Genomic DNA, 19,771 nt, shown 5'->3' on the forward strand with positions numbered 1-19,771 from the left:
AAGATTTCCACGCATTTGTAAGTTATTCTTCACTCACGCGTGAAGTGCCACAGAGATGTTTTTTTCTGACAGTCTTTGGCACAACGTGTAACGTCTACTGTCACCACTTCTTCTGACCGCCAATCGCCAGTGCGCATGTGCACATGGCCTCTAGGTGCCGGGTTGGTCAGCAGCTGGCCCATCAGCGCCATCTGCACACAAGCGTTGGCGATAGGCAGCTGTGGTAGGCGGTGGCTCTAGGCGCATACGGCGTGCTTTTAAATCTCTCCTATTGTAGACGACAGCACTCCTTCAAGCTCAGGGTCGGCGCGATGAAGGTTTGCTTCCACTTTTCTTGCGAATAAGTTTGACGGCCGTAGCAGACTTTGAGTCGAGCGTTCTGATTAGTGTATTTGCAAACACGCTTTTATCGCATCACAATAGAAGGCTTGCAAATTCCTACGCTCGCCCGTCGCACACTTTCCCAAGGCGTGCTGTGGTCAGTGCTTCTTCGTACGAGCCATCCTCCGACTTTTTTCTCATTTTATTAAAAAAAAAAAACAATTGAGACTGATAGGGACGACCTGTCGTTCCCAGAGTAAAAAATAGTGATTGAAAAAAAAAAAACACAAAGAGAAAGACAAAAATAGAAAGAACGAGTAGGGACAAGAACAGGAAATTAAGTAACACAGACAACAATTAACTATCACAGCCGTTCGGAATCTAGCCTCCGTCTCCGTTGCATCGCTGGGCAGGGTCTGGTGAAGATTTGTCCATTGGTTCGAATCCACAGGTTGGCCACTGCAAACACAGATGGAGCAGACGTGAAGCCAATGTCGGATCGTTATGTTTCTAGGACACCATTTCACCCGTTGAAAGAAGGCGAAATTACCCCCCCCCCCCCCCCCCCCCCATTTTTAGAAAAATTATTTGGTTTAAAGCTGCACAAGTGTTAGTTGTAAGATTCATCATTTCAGAGTGATTCGAAAGCATTTTTGCTCTATTCTCCAGCCAGCGCTGAATGCTGCGACATTTTCAGGAATCTTATTGATAGACAACAAGTTTTGTACCGAAATTCACCTACTTCTTTGTAGATGATTAAACTTCGTCACACCAAACTGACCCCCATCGGGAATAGTTACAGTACGCACGGAAAGTCTGTTCATAAGCCTCATGCAATAAATGGATTTATGATGGGACATACTTGTCACGTGACTTGCCCTGTTAAAGTTTTGTTGTTTTTGCTTATAGGGCTTAACGTCCCAAAGCAATATCGGCTATGAGGATGCCGTAGTGGAGGGTCCTGAATACATTTTACCCCCTGGGGATATTTAACGTGTACAGGTTGGTTGGTGGGTTTGTGGGGTTTAACGTCCCAAAGCGACTCAGGCTATGAGAGACGCCGTAGTGGAGAACTCCGGAAATTTCGACCACCTGGGGTTCTTTAACGTGCACTGACATCGCACAGCACACGGGTGCCTTGCTCTTTTAACGTGCACAGGCATCACACAGTACTCGGGTGACTTGCGTTTCCTCTCCATCAAACCACGGCCACCTAGAGGACCGAACCCGCGTCCTCCGGATAACCAATTGAGAGCCTCAACCACTGAGGTACCGCGTCCAGGCCTTTCTGTTGTATTTTGCGCTGATACCATTCAGAAACCGCCCCGCCGTGATGGTACAGTTGTTGGGGCGCTCGACTTCTGTGTCCAAGGATACAGGATCGAATCCTGGCCGTGGCCGCTACTTTTCGATGGAGGCGAAAAGCAATTTAGACACCCCTATGCTGTCCAATGAAAGTGCACGTAAAATAACTGCAGGTTGTCGAAATTTGATTCTACTACCGCGTCTCCCGCAGCCTAAGTCGCTTTGGGATGTTAAAATCCGTAAACCAAACCAAACTAATCAATTCAGAACAGTTTTTTTTTGTTAGGTAGCGCTTTTTTCAAGATAGTTCATTGTCATCTATGGATCTAACCACCATTATAACACAGCCCATCAACTACTGTATCCATTAGTTTGAAAACGACGAAAAGCCCAAAGACAGCAATATCAAACCGGAGAAAAATCATGTTCCTAAGTGACATGACAGCAAAGCTGCAAGTTCACGACGCACGGGCGCGGAACCGCCCTTTCTATGCCACCAAGCTAGATAAAAAAATGTGGTTTTTAAGCCTACCAAACAGCTTTTCTTTGTCGCTAATGTGCCGCGCAGTGAACATAAGTATTTATCTGCGTTTACATGCACATTGGCGTACCATTTTGACTTTCCACTCCCTTCTGCACTCTAAACACACATTACTTTGAAAAGGAGTTAAAAAAAAATGTGTAACACGTTCTTTAGCGTACTCCCTTTAGGGGGACGGTATTTTATCCAAGTCATATGGTAGAAGTTTTACCAGTGATGTACGGAATGCTATACTGCCTACGCGACAAAGGCATATTCCCCCCGAAATAATGTTTATTTGATGAAATTAGCAATGACAGGAATCTTTAATCGGTTACACCAGGCGTTTAGAGATTAGAAGTTTGGATACATTAAATCTCGGCAAAAATCTTGGTAACTGCCGGATCTTCACTGGTATTGAAGTGAACATCAGCTTCCGTTGCCAGCCATAGGCATTCTTTATTTCTAACGATGAAAATGTGCTGCAAGGTTTGGAGGCTTGGCATTGTGCCCCTACAATGGAGTGCACTAGAGGGCATGTTGCCTCTTTTTCACTCTCAAGTAGGGTGTTATTCCTGTTTAAAGCGCGTAGATTTGAAGAGAAAGAAGGAAGAAAAGGTCGTCGTGCGTACCATGCTTTGTTCCATGCAGCACGGAGCAGGCGCCGTGTAGTGTCCGCACGTCGTAGCTGCCGTCTTCGTGCATGTTGTACCAGAAGGCGGCCGATCCCTGCAACAGGCGCCGAACACACGTGATCGTCATGACCAGTTACGCATGACTTACAACCAGATAAGCTCGTAGTAAGCAAATGATCTATTTTGCGGCAGTTGAGAATATCGTGGTACCTTAAAGTGCTCTCTAGAAATGGATCTTACAAAATAGCAATACTTTAGCGAAAGTGACACCCCGAAAAGTATATCGCTTTGCATCACGGTTAAGTGGCCACTTTCCGCGGTTTTGACATCGTTATCACGTGGTCGTTATTTTCAGAGCTACGTGCATGTAAAAAGCTGTCTGAGACAATAGATATGTGGGTTAACGTCACAGGTTATAGCACATCGCAAGTTTTGCCTCTTATCACAACCATTTGAAAGACTCGACATAGAAGACTATGTGTGGCAGATATTATCGTTAGTGTCCTATTAAAAGTCACTCGCAGCTATGCAGAATGCCGCAGTGTGTGCCTTATATTCTCTGCCACGAAAAACGGGTATAGTTACTTATATGATCACCGCGAAAGCTTTAGAGACAATGTCAGGCATAGAGGTAATTATTTTGTACTGCATGATTTCTTTTCTTTCCGGTATACCCACAGCAGAAAAGGTTAAGTAGGACAGATTGAGAGGAACACTAAGGTCGGGCTTCATAGTTGTAGCGTTTGTAGCCTCTCGGCTACGGTGAAGTGGCACTCCACCCTCAACTCTTGTGTTCGTACGACCAGCAGTACTAATGAAACGGTTGCACTCTTTCTCGTAATTTGCTGCAGCGACTGCGATGTTTGGGATTCTCTACGCAAAAGAAAAAACTAAAAGCGCAATTGTTTCATTCCACAAACAGTCAAATACACAGATGAATTACCGAATAGGGAAGCCGAAAAAAAATAAGCATCACGCTTCCATTCGACCGAACCCCCTGTGATGTTTCCTGAAACGCTGAACCATGGTGTGGCCACACAACGCTTAGTGAGAAGCGGAGTAAAGAAAGGGGTGCTGTAGTGGAGGGTTCCGGAGTAATTTCGACCACCTGGGGATCTTTAACGTATACTAACATCGCACAGCACACGGACGTCTCTTCGTATCGCCTCCATCGAAACGCAACCGCCGGCGGTCGGGTTCGAACCCGGGTACTCCGGCACAGTAGTCTGGCATCTTAACCACTGCGCCACTGCAGCGGGCCCGGTGAAATAAACCAAAGTAATGGCAAAACTTAATGCGCTTAGCGAAAGTGATCATAACAGTCAGAATACCCCAATCATCATTCTTGTTGCGTAGACTTTCAGAGTGGGTCTATTGGGAGGGCACGACAGGCAGCTGCTGAAGCAATACCAACCACACCGTTCTAGAACAGAGCTGTCTGCTTAGTTTGGAAGTAATAGGGCTCCACCTTATGTTCTGATAGTTGGCGACCACTACAATCATCACCATGATAATCAGTCGGATTACGTTCTAGTGACTAAGCAAATGAAGACAACAGCACCAAGCACCATCATCAAATGCTTACCTTCTTGGGCGACACTCCTGCTTTTGCGTAGGGGAACACAGTCGACCCTCCCAGGCTCACGTCCGACAGCTGTAGGGAAGGAGTAGCAAAGTAAAAAAAAAAATGCAACAAGAAAAAAATGCTATTAGGCAGAAAGGCCTAAGTTCTGGGATGTGCAGGAACTTTGTGTTGCTAGTCAATTTATTCGCTTATACATTTGGCAGTATATGCTTTCTCGGTGTAGTCACGGAAAGTCAGCCCACTTGCCAAGCAGGAGTGTTTCCTATTCCAAACAGTGAACAATGTCGGCTTTTGCTAAACGGTATGAAGTTGGTCCTTGTGCAGTTAAATTCTGTGAGTACCTTCACTATCGCTGTCTAACCTTTCTGCAACGAACCTCATTTTATTTACAGATATTAATTAATTGGTTATTTATTTAACATTTACAGGTGCCAGTAGAGGTAAGTGTAGAAGGGGAAGGGAGTTCATGATATTAAATTAGAGATGGGTGATTAGCACAAACTGCCGCTGGACACACCATTGCCTATAAAACTGCGTTATCAAAATAACGAAGTGGATGCAATTGTGCGCCAGCAAAAAATTTCCGCAATTCTTTCTTTTTTGAAAAAAAGAAACAACAACAGAGAAGCAGAACCACTTTATCCGAATTTCTTCAAGTTACTTATAGAGCTGTTTTGATTCCTGCAATTTCGCAGCGAAAGAGGGCGATAGGGCTCCTGGTGCACCAGCACACGAAATGAGATTCTGATTGATGCTAGCAACCGCATGCAGGCATTCAATGACGTTGGGCTTAATCCCGACATGTACTCTTGTTTTGTAGAATAACGTTCTTTTTTTCTTAACTGGAAGCAAATTTCACCACAAAGGTGACAGTAGACTAAGGGGCGCACTTTAATCTCTTAGCCTATCCAAACAGCCAACTCACGTAGAACATGAAGGTGGCGATGCGGTCACCAGATTCCTTATCCGTCTCGTCCATTTCTTCTTTCTGCACGAAAAGAAAGTGGCGAAGAGAAAGAGTAAGAAGAAAAGCAATGGAACGCGCACTTTCCGTGAACGCTGACACGGGCCGGCGCGCATCACACGGAAAAGTAAGCAGCCGGCGGCGTTCGCGAAAGCCGTGCGTTCACGTTTGGGGTCAATGACGAACGCCATCTTCTCTTCATCCTCTGGTTATTTCCCGCTGGGCTTTTCTCCTTTGGCTCTTGCGCGCAAAAGAGCGCGCAAAGAAAAACGCAGAACCGAGGGAAAGGAGCCCTGAGGATTTCTCTCTCGCAATTCTCGAAGGGACGTTGTCGACGCTTTTGAGGAAAGAAGCAGAGTTAAAAGAGCAGCTGAAAGGCTCGCGTACAATCACAAAGAACTTCACTAAAGGTGAAAAGGGGACACGCAGCTGTGAAGAACAGTGAAATGTGGGAAACCGTTAAAGAACAAAATATATAGAGAGAAAGAATGGTAATGTATCGAATTCGTCGGAGCTTAATCGGCTATCAAACGCAAAGAGAGCGCTAAGCAGTTATGATTTGAAGATACAGAAATAAAAAAACAATTTTAATTGGATAGAATAAATAAAGGAAAGGCTGCCGTCGCACCTGATTTTCTGCCAGAATAATTTTTTTTTTTCGTATTACAATTCCGCTCACTGCAGATCATAGACTGGCCGATGGAGCCTTATTTTTAAAGAAGACATGGCGTTTCTTCTTTTTTTTTTTTTGTGCGCTCATAACAATTCGGCGTGACTGGGCAATTCAGCGCAGTCGTTAGTGGCCATAAAATCTGCGTGGTTACGCAGTTGCTGCGGAACGTTTCTTGCACGGCTGTTCGTGTTTTACGCAACGCTAAGCTATAACCATGGTGGCCCATTTCCTGACGGACGTGGCACCGTTTTCACCGATAATCTGCCGTTTGATAGGTCGTATAGTGCGGAGGCAAAATGTTTGATCTTCTTTGCCCCCGCCTTTATGACGTTTCTTCTTTTTGTGACGGCACGAATAATGATCGTGTGTTTCCATTTGCCGCTTGCGGCTGCATTCTTATATTTCGGGTCGTATATATTTTTCAAGCTGGTTTATCAATTATTTTATCTGTTTGTACCCTCAGGGTAGTACATCACAAAGGGGAGCCCAGTCGGAAAAAAACTACAGAAAATTTTCTCATGTTACGACAAAATTTCTGTGCGGTTTTTGACGGGAAACCTGTTGTGACAGCAGAACATTCTGTAGTAACATCAGAAATTTCTATAGTTACAACAGAAAAGCGCTACAGAACTACAGACAACAGAAATATACTACAGAAAAACTACAGAACTACAGGAAAGTACTACAGAACTACAGAAAAATCTGATGTTTATGACAGAACTACAGGATATTTTGTCGTATTTTTGGCACAGTTCTGTAGTTATTTTTCGACTGGGAGTGGCCGGAGAAGAAAGTAATTTGCACGCAGAGCTATATAATACTAAGACACACATCCTGTGTGGCCCGCATTATACAGAAAGATACTTGCATTACTGTTTGTGCATAATATTTAAGCACAACATGAAAAAACTTAGCGTACACCTACACGAGCAAGGAAGAAGAGTGGACACACGAGCGCTGTGTCCACTATTCTTCTTCCGTCTTCGTCTCGGTGTGCGCAAAGTTTTTCATGTTATGCATTACGAACAAGACCAAAACGCCACGCTAGTGATCTATGCACAAACACTAATACATGTGTCTATCGCCCGCGCATGTGCATAGCTTCCTGGCCAGCGTTTTTTACGAGGCATGCCCTGCAACAGGGTTGATGAATTCGCTGCATACGGGCTCTTTCCCGATTTACGGCATTTTATCGACCAACGAAGTGATTGTCTGCGGGGCAAAAATGCCTCCCTGCCTGGATTGAGAAAGGTAACATTGCTGGTTGTTCACTGTATAAAGTTCAGACCCAACTGGCTTGTGCCTTTTCGCAGTGCAGCCGTATAATGCACGTGCTTTGAACCGCTGTGATTGATGTCAGCAAAATTCGGCTTATCTCAACTCCTCGCCCTACAATTACAGCTTTCGCTTCAGTGTCATAGTGAGTTACTTTCTGCAAACAGTGATTAAATTAGCGAGTACCATGTCACTCTTCAGGGGTAAGAACAGCCTGTTTTTCTTTTATACATTCATGAATATTCAAAGGCGCAAAAAGAAAACGGCAGGATGAGGACGACAAAGACAACGTAATGGAGTGGTGCCAGTTTCATTACCTTAGAAAGAGACCCACATTGATGCGAAGCGCTTCTGCTAACATCGAGCTTGTTAGCACGTTAGGGCACCGCTACGAGCAGAAGGCGTGATTCGGCTAAGTATTGGGCGGCTAGTCCTCTTTTTCTGTTTTCCCCTGCGCATTTGCGCTTTTCACCGTGTTGATAACGCTCGCAGAGAGATTGTAACTGTAAAGTGATGTCTACGCAGTCTCCCGGCCAGGGGCGCTCCCCCTGGTCGGCTTTCATTACTCCTCAAGATCTACCTCTGGAAGCGTTCCAACGATCTGGCGTTCCAAACATTCCTGTGGCGCTAGTGCCCAAGGATGGCGGATTTATTAAAATGAATAACCCTGGGACTGTTCGAGCTGCTCTCCAGGCAGCCTCTACCCTGTATGACTCAATCACAGAAGTGAGGCAGTTTGGGCGCGGCGGGATACTGTGCCGATCTCCAGATCTCAATTGCGTGAAGGATCTGCTTAAATGCAATTCATTTGGATCGCTTCAGGTGAGCAGCTTTATCCCTACTCATCTTGCATGCACAAAGGGATTAGTCCGAGGAGTAGACTCTTCTTTAACTCCAGCTGAGACCCTCGACCTTCTTTCGGCGGCTGGTGTGGTAGCGGTGTATCGTTGCAGCCGGGAGGTTAATAATACGCGGGTACCAACAGAGTCGGTGATTGCCACATTTGCGGGAACTTCATGCCCGTCAGAGATAAAAGCATGGCCATTGATCTTCCGTGTGGATCCTCTTAAATCTAAGCCACTGCAGTGCACTAATTGCTGGCGATATGGTCACAGTGCTCGTGGTTGTAAGTCCTCCGTGCGGTGTTCCAAATGTGGCGATGGTCATCATTCGTCATCTTGTTCACAACAAAACGATAAATGCTGCCTTTGCGGTGGAGCCCACGCTGCAAACTCCTTGGAGTGTCCATCTCGAAAACAGGAGCTGCAAATTCTAGAGGTAATAGATAGAAAACGCTGTTCGCGTCGTGACGCTTTAACAGAGGTTAAGGAACGATTACACGGTTATGCAGGTGTATCAGCCCGATCAGGTGTGCCTCTGGATGCATCAATCTCAAAGGCGATAATGACTGCAGTGGAATCATCAATGACTAAAATGGTCGACCGAATAGTTTCTACTGTCACAGAGTGTTTTTCTAACGTTCTGGCAGTTCAGCTAACGCAAGCCCTGCAATCAGGAACAGCCCCTTTCATAGCAAATATGCCCTCTGAAAGCTCTCAACCGATTGAAAGCACTGCTGTTGCTTCGCCTAACAGGGCTGCTCCTCCAGATGACGATAAAAACATTAATGACGCAGAGATGGTAGAATCAGATGTAAGAATTTTAAAACGGTGTGGGTCTCCCATGTCCAATCCGCGGTCCCAACCAAAATCAAAGAAACATCAGCATACATTAAAGCCAAAGGATAATATTTTGGGGCAGGCAGTTACGGCTGCCAAGATTCCACAATCATAGGGGCACTAAGAGTTATCCAGTGGAACTGTCGTTCAATTCTAACAGCTTCAACAGATTTAGTTTACATTTCTTCTCAATATAATCCACATATAATTATTTTGCAAGAAACTTGGCTAACAGCTGAAAAGCATTTCTATTTACAAAATTATAATTCATTCAGACAAGATCGCCAATCAAAAGGAGGAGGTTTAATTATATTTGTCTGTACAAAATTCTGTCACAGGGCTAGGATTTCTTTCCAGTTATCTTCTACAGATTGTGAGTTATTGGCCCTAGACTTTGAAATTCCAGGGCACTGTCCGTTTTCATTAGTGAATGCTTATTTCCCTAGCGGTGTACAAGATACAAAACCTCTAGATCTGCTATTAGTTAATTGTCGAAACTCAGTTCTTCTGGCTGGTGATTTTAATTCGCATCATGTGTCATGGGGCTACAAGACAGACAGTTGTGGCAAGCGTCTTTGGGATTGGGTAACAAATAATAACTTTTCCTGTAGAAATTCGGGTTCGGCCACTTTTATAAGAAAACACAGTCAATCTGTGTTAGATTTAACTTTTACCTCTCCCAGTCTCTTCGTTAATAATTGGTCAACACTTGATTGTGGCACCTCTAGTGACCACATACCGATTGCGTTTGAGGTTAATCACCCTGTAACTCCAGCGACTTCTCAGTTGAGGTCATTTATCAACTATAATAACTTTCAGTCAACGTTACGCTCTAATCTTGAATCATTGACTAACACGGATAAAGAACAAAAATCAAAACGCTTATGCTCGGTGATTGAGGATTGCCGTAAGAAGTCTGAGATCTTGGTACGGAGCTCAAAGGTGAATACTTCAGCTGTTTGGTGGAATGCTGATTGTTCCCGAGATTACAGACGTAGAAAGGCGGCATGGAAAAAGCTTCTCCACAACCAGTGCCCGAAAAACTGGCAGGATTACAAGTTCATTGCAGCTACATTTAAACGTACAGTTGCAAAAGCGAAGGACGAGTATGATGCAAAGCATTTTGATTTCCTCTCTAAATCAGGCAATCGAACTGCACTTTTCGGTTTTTTACGCTCGCGGAAAAAGATTCCGCAAGCACAAAATCTACATTCCTTTATTTTGACTCCACATGAAGCAATAGACACAATTGAAAAAATTGCCAAAGGACTGGAGAAACGTTTCTCGTCTGCGCTACCTTCGGGCTCGATATCTGTAATGCCAATGGAACCTGTTAATTATGATCCTCAAATTTCCGTTTCTGAGCTTACTCCAATAGTTATGAGATTACCAGCCGCTGCTCCCGGTCCTGATAAAGTAACTTCAAAAATGTTAAAAATTCTTTTTGACGAGTCACCTCAGACGTTATTAGAGCTAGTAAATTATTCCATTAAACATGCTTGGATACACCCAGAATGGAAACTTGCCAAAATAATTCCTTTACTTAAGAATAAAGGCGGTGCCTTGTCTATTGATAATATAAGACCAATTGCATTAACATCAAACATTGTAAAATTAATTGAAAGAGTCATACTTATACGTGTTTCGGAATTCATGAATAAAGAAAATATCCTCAGTCCTTGCCAAATTGGTTTCCGTCAAAAGTGTTCCATCTGGAATGCGCATGCTGATCTCGAGAGTCGAGTTCTTCTAGCGCGGCGCCAAAAAATGCACGCTGCCTTGATAACGCTAGATATAGCCAAGGCCTATGATAGCGTTGAGCATAGCATTCTATTGCAAAAATTAAAGTCTCTTCAGTTTCCACATTATTTAGTAGCCTGGATATCCGAATTCCTCCAAAACCGAGAGTTTTACTGTGCATTAAATGGCGTCCATTCTGGCAGATATAAGCAAGCCAGGGGAGTGCCGCAAGGAGCAGTCCTTTCACCAGTCCTTTTCAATATACTACTCAGCTCAATACCTGTTAATCATGACGTTCGCACTTACGTATATGCTGATGATATTGCGTTTTTTGCAACTGCATCGGATATTCAATCCCTTTATCTCCACTTGCAAACGTACCTAAACTCTATTGAGAATTGGTTGTGTGGCTTGCATCTCACATTAAATGTCAACAAAAGCGCAGTCCTCGTATTTAATATAAAGGATTCTGTAAGTCTGTCTGTAATGTATCAGCAACAAATAATACCACAGGTTAAATCATTAAAGTATTTAGGGGTCACTTATGATGATAATCTTTCATGGCAGCCCCACATTAACCATATTGCTACGAAAGGGGCTCGGGCCGTGGGCATGTTGCGCCGAATTAGTCGTCCCAGGTCTGGAATGCGGAGAGATGTCCTTTTAATGATTTATGTTATGTATGTGCGTCCAATTTTAGAGTTCGGTTCAGTCTTGTTTTCTGGATCAGCAGCTTATAAAATTCGACCGCTTGTTCTTTTGGAGCGAGAAGCGCTTCGTTTGTGTATGGGACTTCCAAAATTTGTTGCCAACAATGTGCTCTACCTTGAAGCCCGGATTCCACCCTTGATATGTAGATTACAAATTCTAACCGTTCAGACGTACTTAAGGATATATGAATCAGAGTTTCACCGATCTATGTCTATTTTTTGCTGTCAACCGACCTCCTTTTTCGGTGTCCATTGGTCTAAATTTCACACCCCGCAGGTTGTTATGGTCAAAAATTTGCTGGACCCCTTAAATGTTTCCCTTCCTAGTATTCTACCCATACAAACCATCGGTTCATCTATTAAAATTGTCTTTGACGACATATTCCCGAATAATGCTAAAAACTTATCATCCGTTATTCTAAACGGATTATTAGAAGATCATTTAAGAAGTCTTTCTGCTAGTTTAGTTGTAGCTACTGACGCATCTCAAAGTAATGAAAAGGCGGGAGTGGGTATATATTGTCCACATTTAGACTGGTCTTTTTCTGTCCGGCTTCCGGACTTCACCCCAATTTTTGAGGCGGAGTTTCTGGCGGTGGTACTCGCTCTACGTAAATTAGACTCCTCTTTTTCTAAAGTGGCAGTAATTTCCGACTCTCTATCATTGTGTTCATCTCTCTCTTCGTCGGTGGATTCTGCAATAGTAAAAACCTTTGTCTCCCTGATCCCAAAACATTTGAAAATTGTACATATGGTATGGGTACCAGGCCACAGCAATGTGGATTTAAATGAATATGCTGACAATTTAGCAAAAGAGTCCCTTAATGGCCCCGTATTATCTATCCTTCCGGCGACCGCGTACATCACCGCAGCGAGGTTTCGAAGAAACGTTCTATTAAATATGAAAAACGGACATCTTTTAAGATCTGAGGACTACCTGCATCTAAATTATTCTTGGAATAGAAAATTATGTCATTCACGGCAACTTGAGATTTCACTAACAAGGCTGCGATGCCGCATCCCACCTTTAAATTTCTATCTTCACAGGTCTGGTTTGGCAATGTCTCCCGTCTGCGCATTTTGCGGTGAACAAGAAACATTAGATCACTTTTTATTGTTTTGCCGCCGCTTTACTACGCTGAGCAAACAGTTGATGGAAAGGCCATTGCAACAGCTTGGCCTTAGTTTAAGCAGCCCGACATTGTTATCATTTGGCGCCACCATCCTTGGGCACAGTCACAGGTCTATTTTTACCGCCATGCAAAATTTTTTACTGCACTCAAATCGTTTTCCTTGCTAAATATTAAAACATCACTTGTCCTACAAATATAGTGTCAATCTCCCGTGAGTGTTACCACTTTTCATATTATATTTCACTTATTTCCCATTTTGTTTCGTTTCCTCTACCCCTCAAATTATTATTAATATATATATATATATATATATATATATATATATATATATATATATATATATATTTCTTTTTATGCAAGTATATTAAAAAAAAAAAAAAATTCTTTGCTACCCAATTCTTGGCCGATCCCCCTCTGTGGGTATGTGCCATAAGTTATTTGGACAACAACAACAACAACATTACCTGCTTTTATGCCTCCAATATCGCTGACATCTGACACGTCTGTATCATTGAACGCAGAAATTCTAAACCGCTACCATGGAGGAAGATGTAAAAGATGTGGAATTAATGCAGAGCACACACGCCGAATAACCATGCTATTTCAGCTTACCTGCTGTTCGGTGAGCCCTTCGAACAGGTAGTCGTGGTGGGGTTCGTAGTGGCCGCCGGGACCGTAGGAGTTGTACTGTTTCCCGGGCAGACCCATGCAGTTATGAAAGAAAGTAAAGAAAGGAAGGTTATTGGAGTGAGCAGCACGCAGACCACAAACAGGTATGTGCCTTGCCCCAAGTAATGAAAGCTACTTGAGGTCGTGTTAGGACACAGGAGCCATTTCCTTTTCTCATGCCCTGGCTGGAGCCGCGGGGCACGTTTATCAAAGGTAATCACAACTGCATGTTTCCCCATGGGTGTAGACCAGGTTTTATTCTTGGGATATAATGCTTGTGGGAAGGGAGTTTCAATACGGCGCCGTGGTTTCACATGAGTCGTTGTAGCAGCGAACAAGCGTCGAGAAGGAAACACTTGTCGAAAACCCATTTAGAATGCAAAGTTAAACCACCCGCTTGAAGCAGAATGTTGCTTCCCTCAGACGGAGCTAGATGTTTGATTTACTTGCTATTAACGGAGGAAAAACTAGAACGGTTTATCACGCCTACTGATTTGCATGGATACTTTTGTTTTCAAGTGGTTTTGATTTTGCACCTTAAAAGCTTAGAATACATCCAATAACTATTTCCGATTGGAATAACCTCACTAACAATGAAGTGCTGCAGCCATCACTGACGTTGTTCTCGCAACATATAACCTAGTTTCTTTTTATTGCTTTTGTTATTTCCCTGCTGTGTTGTATATTTTTGGTTTTATTATTAATTGTTCAGAAGAGCTTCAACTTGGACTGTAATTATTGTTTATTTTTGCCTGTTTTGTTAAACTACATAGTTTGTATTCCCACCCTGCTAAAATCCCAACACTGGGATTGCAGTATCAATAAATAAATAAATAAATAAATAAATAAATAAATAAATAAATAAATAAATAAATAAATAAATAAATAAATAAATAAATAAATAAATAAATAAATAAATAAATAAATAAAGTTCAACCAGTTGATCCGTATGCACTGGCTTGTGCGTGGACAAATAAAGTTAAGAGACATGAGCTGTAGTTTATGTTGCGTCATGTCACGTTTGCCTACGTGTAAAATGTAATATCGAACACGTGCCAACATACCTTAATGCGAAATCAACTGGCCTAAGCGATCAAAGGGTCAATGAAAAGACTGCGTTCAGTTGCGGAAACTGTTTTCATTACAAATAAATTCTGAGCGCATTTTGCAGGCCACTGCCTGATGATCGATCATGGGTTTTGGTTTGGGAAGTGAAATCTCCCTGCCCAAAACATTATGTATCCTTGTTCGCAATAGAGCTTGAACGTTGATCCGCATCACTCCCACGAGACGTCGTGCTATACGTATAACGGTGTCACATGGGGAGCACACTGTTTGACGAGGAACCCCAGGTTTTGGAGACAGGTCACATCTTTACTCGATTGGACGAGTTAATCATTCGCGTTTTGCGCGCTTCCGGTAAAGACGTGCAACGCAATCAGTGAATAAGTTTGCCAGGTCACCAGCATTGCGTCAGGACGCGCACCTAGCAAGCAGCATACGCCTCCTCCAAACCTTTCCGGCAGCAACCACATCTTCCATTCTGACCAATGCCGACTATAGCACCGTTATTTATCAGGCGTTTAAGATAAGAACACAAGAAAATTAAGCCACAGAAGAAGCATGAATGCTCCCCCTTCCCACTGCCTTACTGCTACGCTGTGAGACGGGACATTCTCCCTTGTTTATTGCTCACCGTTTCATCATCACCATCATGATTATCGTCTTTGTCGAATTCCCCCTTTCACGCAACGCGTCGCTTAGTGAAGTCTATTTACTTTGTTCGTAGTGAAAACCAAGATTTCCGTTTAAAGCTAGGTCTAGGAGCAGGTAACCAGCTGCCTGAACGAACCTTTGCAACCTCAACGCCGCCATATTGCTTGCTGCACATCATTGTGCAGCTGGCTGTCCGAAGCGCTTCCTGGACTTCAACGTATTGCTCACTGAGGTATTTTGAGCTAGGAGAAGGAGAGTACAAAGAAGCGCGCTGTGTTCTTTGCGCGTCGCACCTGGCCTTTTTAGATTACTTTTAGTAGGAAAAGAAACGATGAAAAATAAGAACAAGACAGAGCGAATGTGTCTTAAGTATGCAGATGACCTTAGATTAGCGATCACTTGGATCAATAAGGATGCAAAGGGACGTATCTGGGTTGGAGGATCCTGAAACACCACAATAAGAACACAAGTGGTGCGGTGGCAAGACACGGAAAGCTATACGAGCTGGAGACGCAACCCTGAGACCTGCAAACTAGTCACAAGAAATTATTTGGTTGTTTAAGAGGGGAAAAATTAAAAGAGCTGCAGGCAAGGAACAAGGACATACCAATAGGCCACTGCACAAGCCACGCGTGCATGTTTTATCGAAAGTGTTACTCGTCTCTGCAGCGCAGCTTTCCTTTTCTTGCACATTACAGTGCACCGTTCTCGGAGTTAAGAGCCCGGAACTGAGTGCTCTACCTTTCCTCATTGCCTAGTCGCACCGGTAGAAATCGCTCTCGGATCTCGAGCACAGTCTTCGTACTTCCTTGACCGTTACTCCTCGCCTGAATCAGGCAGCGTTATCTGCTTATCCCATAGCAATTCGAGCAGCCTGTTATAGTGCGCTTTGCTTGATCCCAATTTCGAATGTTCGCTCACGTCACATCCAAATGTCCATAGCTCTTCAGAGAAGAACTGTGAGCGTTTGAAGCGAAGCGCACCTGATGAAATCTGCCCGAGATTACTCAGCAACAAAACGGAAAAGTAAAACATAACACTACGTGTTTAGCTGCGATGTCTAAACTGCCTGGTGCATGCAAATTTCTTCCTACCTTCAGGCTGCATAGCCGGACCAGGAAAAGCGTATTTCACGGCTCTTTCTAACCGGAGCATCGTTTTCTTTGCCGGCCAATAACTGTCCAATGAGAATTTCGAGATTCTCCACAAACTTATCTATGTCGGCGCACAAGGAAGAGTACGAGGATAAGGAGGAGGAGGAGAGGTGGGGAGGTTAACCGGCAAAAGAAGCCGGTTTGCTACCCTGCGTTTGGGGGAAAAGGGATGAATGCCCATTAAGAAGAATAGGGATTAAAAGGGAAAGAGAAGTCTATTTTGGTCACGGCCTGTCGTGCAGAGCTTCGCACAGAGTTTAGCAGAGTTTAGCGCATTGTCGACAGCAGGTGTTCGGGTATTGGGAGGAAGCGTTTGAACTACTCGCTGCCGTTCTTGCAGTGCTCATAAAAGCGTACCGCTGCCTCGTACTAAGGGCAGGTGTGTAATTATTAAGCAAACGTTATTTAGGAACAAACTGCAGTAGGGAGTAGGGTTCTGGGACGAAGACATCGACAGTGCTCTTGCTGCCGTTAAAGCTTTTTTTCTTAGAACCCGTATTTTCTCCGCTGCTCTGAAGAAAGCTCGTCTTTAAAGGCTTCAAGGACCGCCAAGCGTGTCGTGCTCTCCACTGATACTACATTAAGGACGCTCGCACTTGCGGTTCCACTCCACATTCTAATGCATTGGAGTCTTACTTTTCACTCGCTCTCTCTCGTTATATACTAAGACTGTCAGCAATTACACAGCGAACTGAAGAGTCATGAGGAATATGTCTCTGAATATACCCATAACTGAGAACTTAACAGTCGAGTAAATAACTTGTCCAAAGTATATGGCTCAGCCGCCCAAACTGCGCAAACAGAGCCACCGTGAACAACACGTTGCCACCATGTTCATTACTCAGTATTGCCATGACAACCTGCTTCATTAAAACAGATGCTTGGGCAAGTTGGTAACTCATTTTGACCGGAACAGCGCGCACTAAGACACAGACAAGAAGAGAGACACGACACACACGCAGCGCTCGTGTGTGTCGTGTCTCTCTTCTTGTCTGTGTCTTCGTGTGTGTCGTGTCTCTCTTCTTGTCTGTGTCTTAGTGCGCGCTGTTCCGGTCAAACCTGCTTCAACCTCACTTTTTGTCTAGACGACTTGATCATCAGTGGAAGATCCGCGAAATAAAATGCCGGACAGATGTGTTTAAAACCTCGTTTTTTCCACTGTCGATCAATGAGTGGAACCGGCTGCCAGCTGGCATCACTGAGTGTTGCACTGAAAATTTATTTCGGGCTTTTTTATCGGATGTGTGACGTGGCGCCCAGTTCTCTTGCGTGTGTTTCCTTCATCACTTTGTTCGTCACGCAGTTGCCCCCTTTAGATGCATGTTTCTCATTCTGCATTATCACTTGTGTCGTGTTATTTTCTTCATTTTTTATGGTTTTATCACTGGCGTTCCCAGCAAGATTACTTGTCATCTCCCCCCCCCCCCCCCCCCCTGCAATAATGCCTTCTGGCGCTGCAGGAACCTGTAATAAATAAATAAATAAATAAATAAATAAATAAATAAATAAATAAATAAATAAATAAATAAATAAATAAATAAATAAATAAATAAATAAATAAATAAATAAATAAATAAATAAATAAATAAATAAATAAATAAATAAATAAATAAATAAATAAATAAATAAATAAATAAATAAATAAATAAATAAATAAATAAATAAATAAATAAATAAATAAATAAATAAATAAATAAATAAATAAATAAACAGGCTTGGTACTCAGATGGCAGGCAGCCATTGAACTGGAACTATTGCTTAGTTTCCGCCTGTCATTGCGCCCGTGTCTCAGAGTAAGCAAAGTGCGAGAAGAACTAAGTAATGCGGCAGTGTTGTCAAATGCAAAATGACTATACGTGCTCCTTTTGGTAGAGCACGTACTGACGTCACATTCGCGGCCTCATACCTGGAAGATCTCCGAGTCGCCTCGATCGTAGTCCGTGGAGAGTCCCGTGAGCATAGCAACGCGTTCGTTGACCCTGGCCAGCAGCGGGTCCGAGTCGGGGCTGATCCAGGCCACCTGGCTGATGCGGCCATGAGACACCATGTTCTGACCCGTCTCCCGCACCGTGGCCCGACCAAGCTGCGGAAGGCAACGCGGGTAGCTTACTGCAGCAGTCACAAAGAATCGGTCAGCTTTTAATATAGGAAAGGGCCCTGAGTTGAATGTGTTAATGTTTGTAGTATTCGCTTGGTAATATTGGGTCATATCGGGGGAAAAAAAAAAGCCATGCTGACAGCTATCACCTAAAACTGAAAAGCGTCTACTTGCTTCAGAAAGTGGACTATAGTCCGGACACGGTATATGGAGAAATAATGCGCTGTGTGGAATCACGATGTGGTAAGTTACATGTCGCATGTAACTACAGTTAGCATTCCAGCGGATCTTGACGCTCTATTATATTGAAAAACATACGAGTGGAGCATGAGAATTGGGGATTTTTCTTATTTCGATCTCTTTGCTGCTACACAGTAAATTTTTAATTCAAATACTTGGTAAACCAATCAATCAGATGATCGAATTATTAGCGAGTGTCGTTCAGTCTTGATGTCACAGTCAAAACGTAAAGCATTTGCAGTCATCTTTAGCGAGCTGTAATTTATAGCCAGGAAGAAAACTAAATGAATGTGGACAGGGAAAACAATTTCAAAGCTTTCATTCTTTCTTCGCGCTAAACTGTGTGAAATGGCGTTCCTCACGAAACCTCATAACCACGCTCCCTGAAACGTTTGCAAACCGGTTAATTGCTTTTCGCGATAAATATTTAAACTTTGTATAAACCAGTATTTGCGGACGTGACTTACTCTGTATCTAATAGATCCTTCAGGGAGATAATTTGAACTAAAATATTGACGTGCGTTGTGTTCAATTTGGCTGTTTGCAGGAGATGTGGGAAAATGCCTACAAACGAAAGGCGAAGCCAGAAAGTGAAAAGAACTGTTACACTACATCTTTCCCGTCGTTCTTGCACAGCTATACAAACTGAAAGCTCGTTTCCGTCCATTTGTCAACAGTTACCGCAGTGAACGATCCCTTGTACGAGAGCGGACCGCTCCATTTAAGGCTCGACGCAACGGATGTAATGTACGGATCGCACGACCATATTTCTTCGCGAACGGACATCGAACGGGGACTGCGCGGGCACTTGCGAAAGATGGCGCGACGCCAATTTGCCAGAGCGTTTACTGCGGAAGAAAGCGTTGTCCGATCATTATCGATGCTCCATCGCCGTCGAAGAGGACGCGTTGAAACACGTTCTAGCGACCTTCACTAAACGCGACGCCGGGAGGCTGCGATGATTTGCAGTTGCGCGGCCGCGCGCGAACACACCGCCGTGACTCGAGCGGCGGCTTATATAATTGAAGCCTGCCACGCAGGCGCGTTCTTGGCCAAACACAAAGGTTGGCTTCCATTAACCTCACCTACTTCATATTTCAATTTAACCTGGTACAATGGGCGCGCAAGAACACGAGGCGATAGCGTCGTCAAGGGCCGGATTCCACAATTTGCTTTTTCGCTGTGTATACATGAGGAGGCAGCATGTATGCCTGTTCAGAGACGGTCACTGAATAGGGTCCAGTGTGTTTTCGACCTTTTGCATATGTATTAGGTAAAGGCACATGCTTTTCAAGTGGGGCGATGTTGATGAAAAATAAAACACACCAATTAGGCTACCTCAGTGTTTAGGAAC

General features: G+C 43.7%; 1 protein-coding gene across 2 annotated transcripts in view; it reads right to left on the reverse strand.

Moving 5' to 3' along the window:
* Positions 1–487: 487 nt before the first annotated feature.
* Positions 488–19,771, reverse strand: part of LOC146179629 (prolyl 4-hydroxylase subunit alpha-2-like) — a 135,708-nt gene continuing 116,424 nt past the window's right edge. For both annotated transcript variants that reach the window (XM_084579902.1, XM_084579901.1), the window contains exons 9-14: positions 17,986–18,162; positions 13,153–13,227; positions 5,292–5,354; positions 4,367–4,435; positions 2,779–2,875; positions 488–780 (exon numbers count right to left, since the gene is read on the reverse strand). In XM_084579902.1, the coding sequence (XP_084436028.1) occupies positions 686–780; positions 2,779–2,875; positions 4,367–4,435; positions 5,292–5,354; positions 13,153–13,227; positions 17,986–18,162 (576 nt within the window). In that variant the 3' untranslated portion in view covers positions 488–685. The remainder of the gene's footprint in view (positions 781–2,778; positions 2,876–4,366; positions 4,436–5,291; positions 5,355–13,152; positions 13,228–17,985; positions 18,163–19,771) is intronic.

The sequence above is a fragment of the Amblyomma maculatum genome, chromosome 9 (genome assembly GCF_055883805.1).
Source record: "Amblyomma maculatum isolate TAMU_Amacu chromosome 9, ASM5588380v1, whole genome shotgun sequence".
NCBI lineage: Eukaryota > Metazoa > Arthropoda > Arachnida > Ixodida > Ixodidae > Amblyomma > Amblyomma maculatum.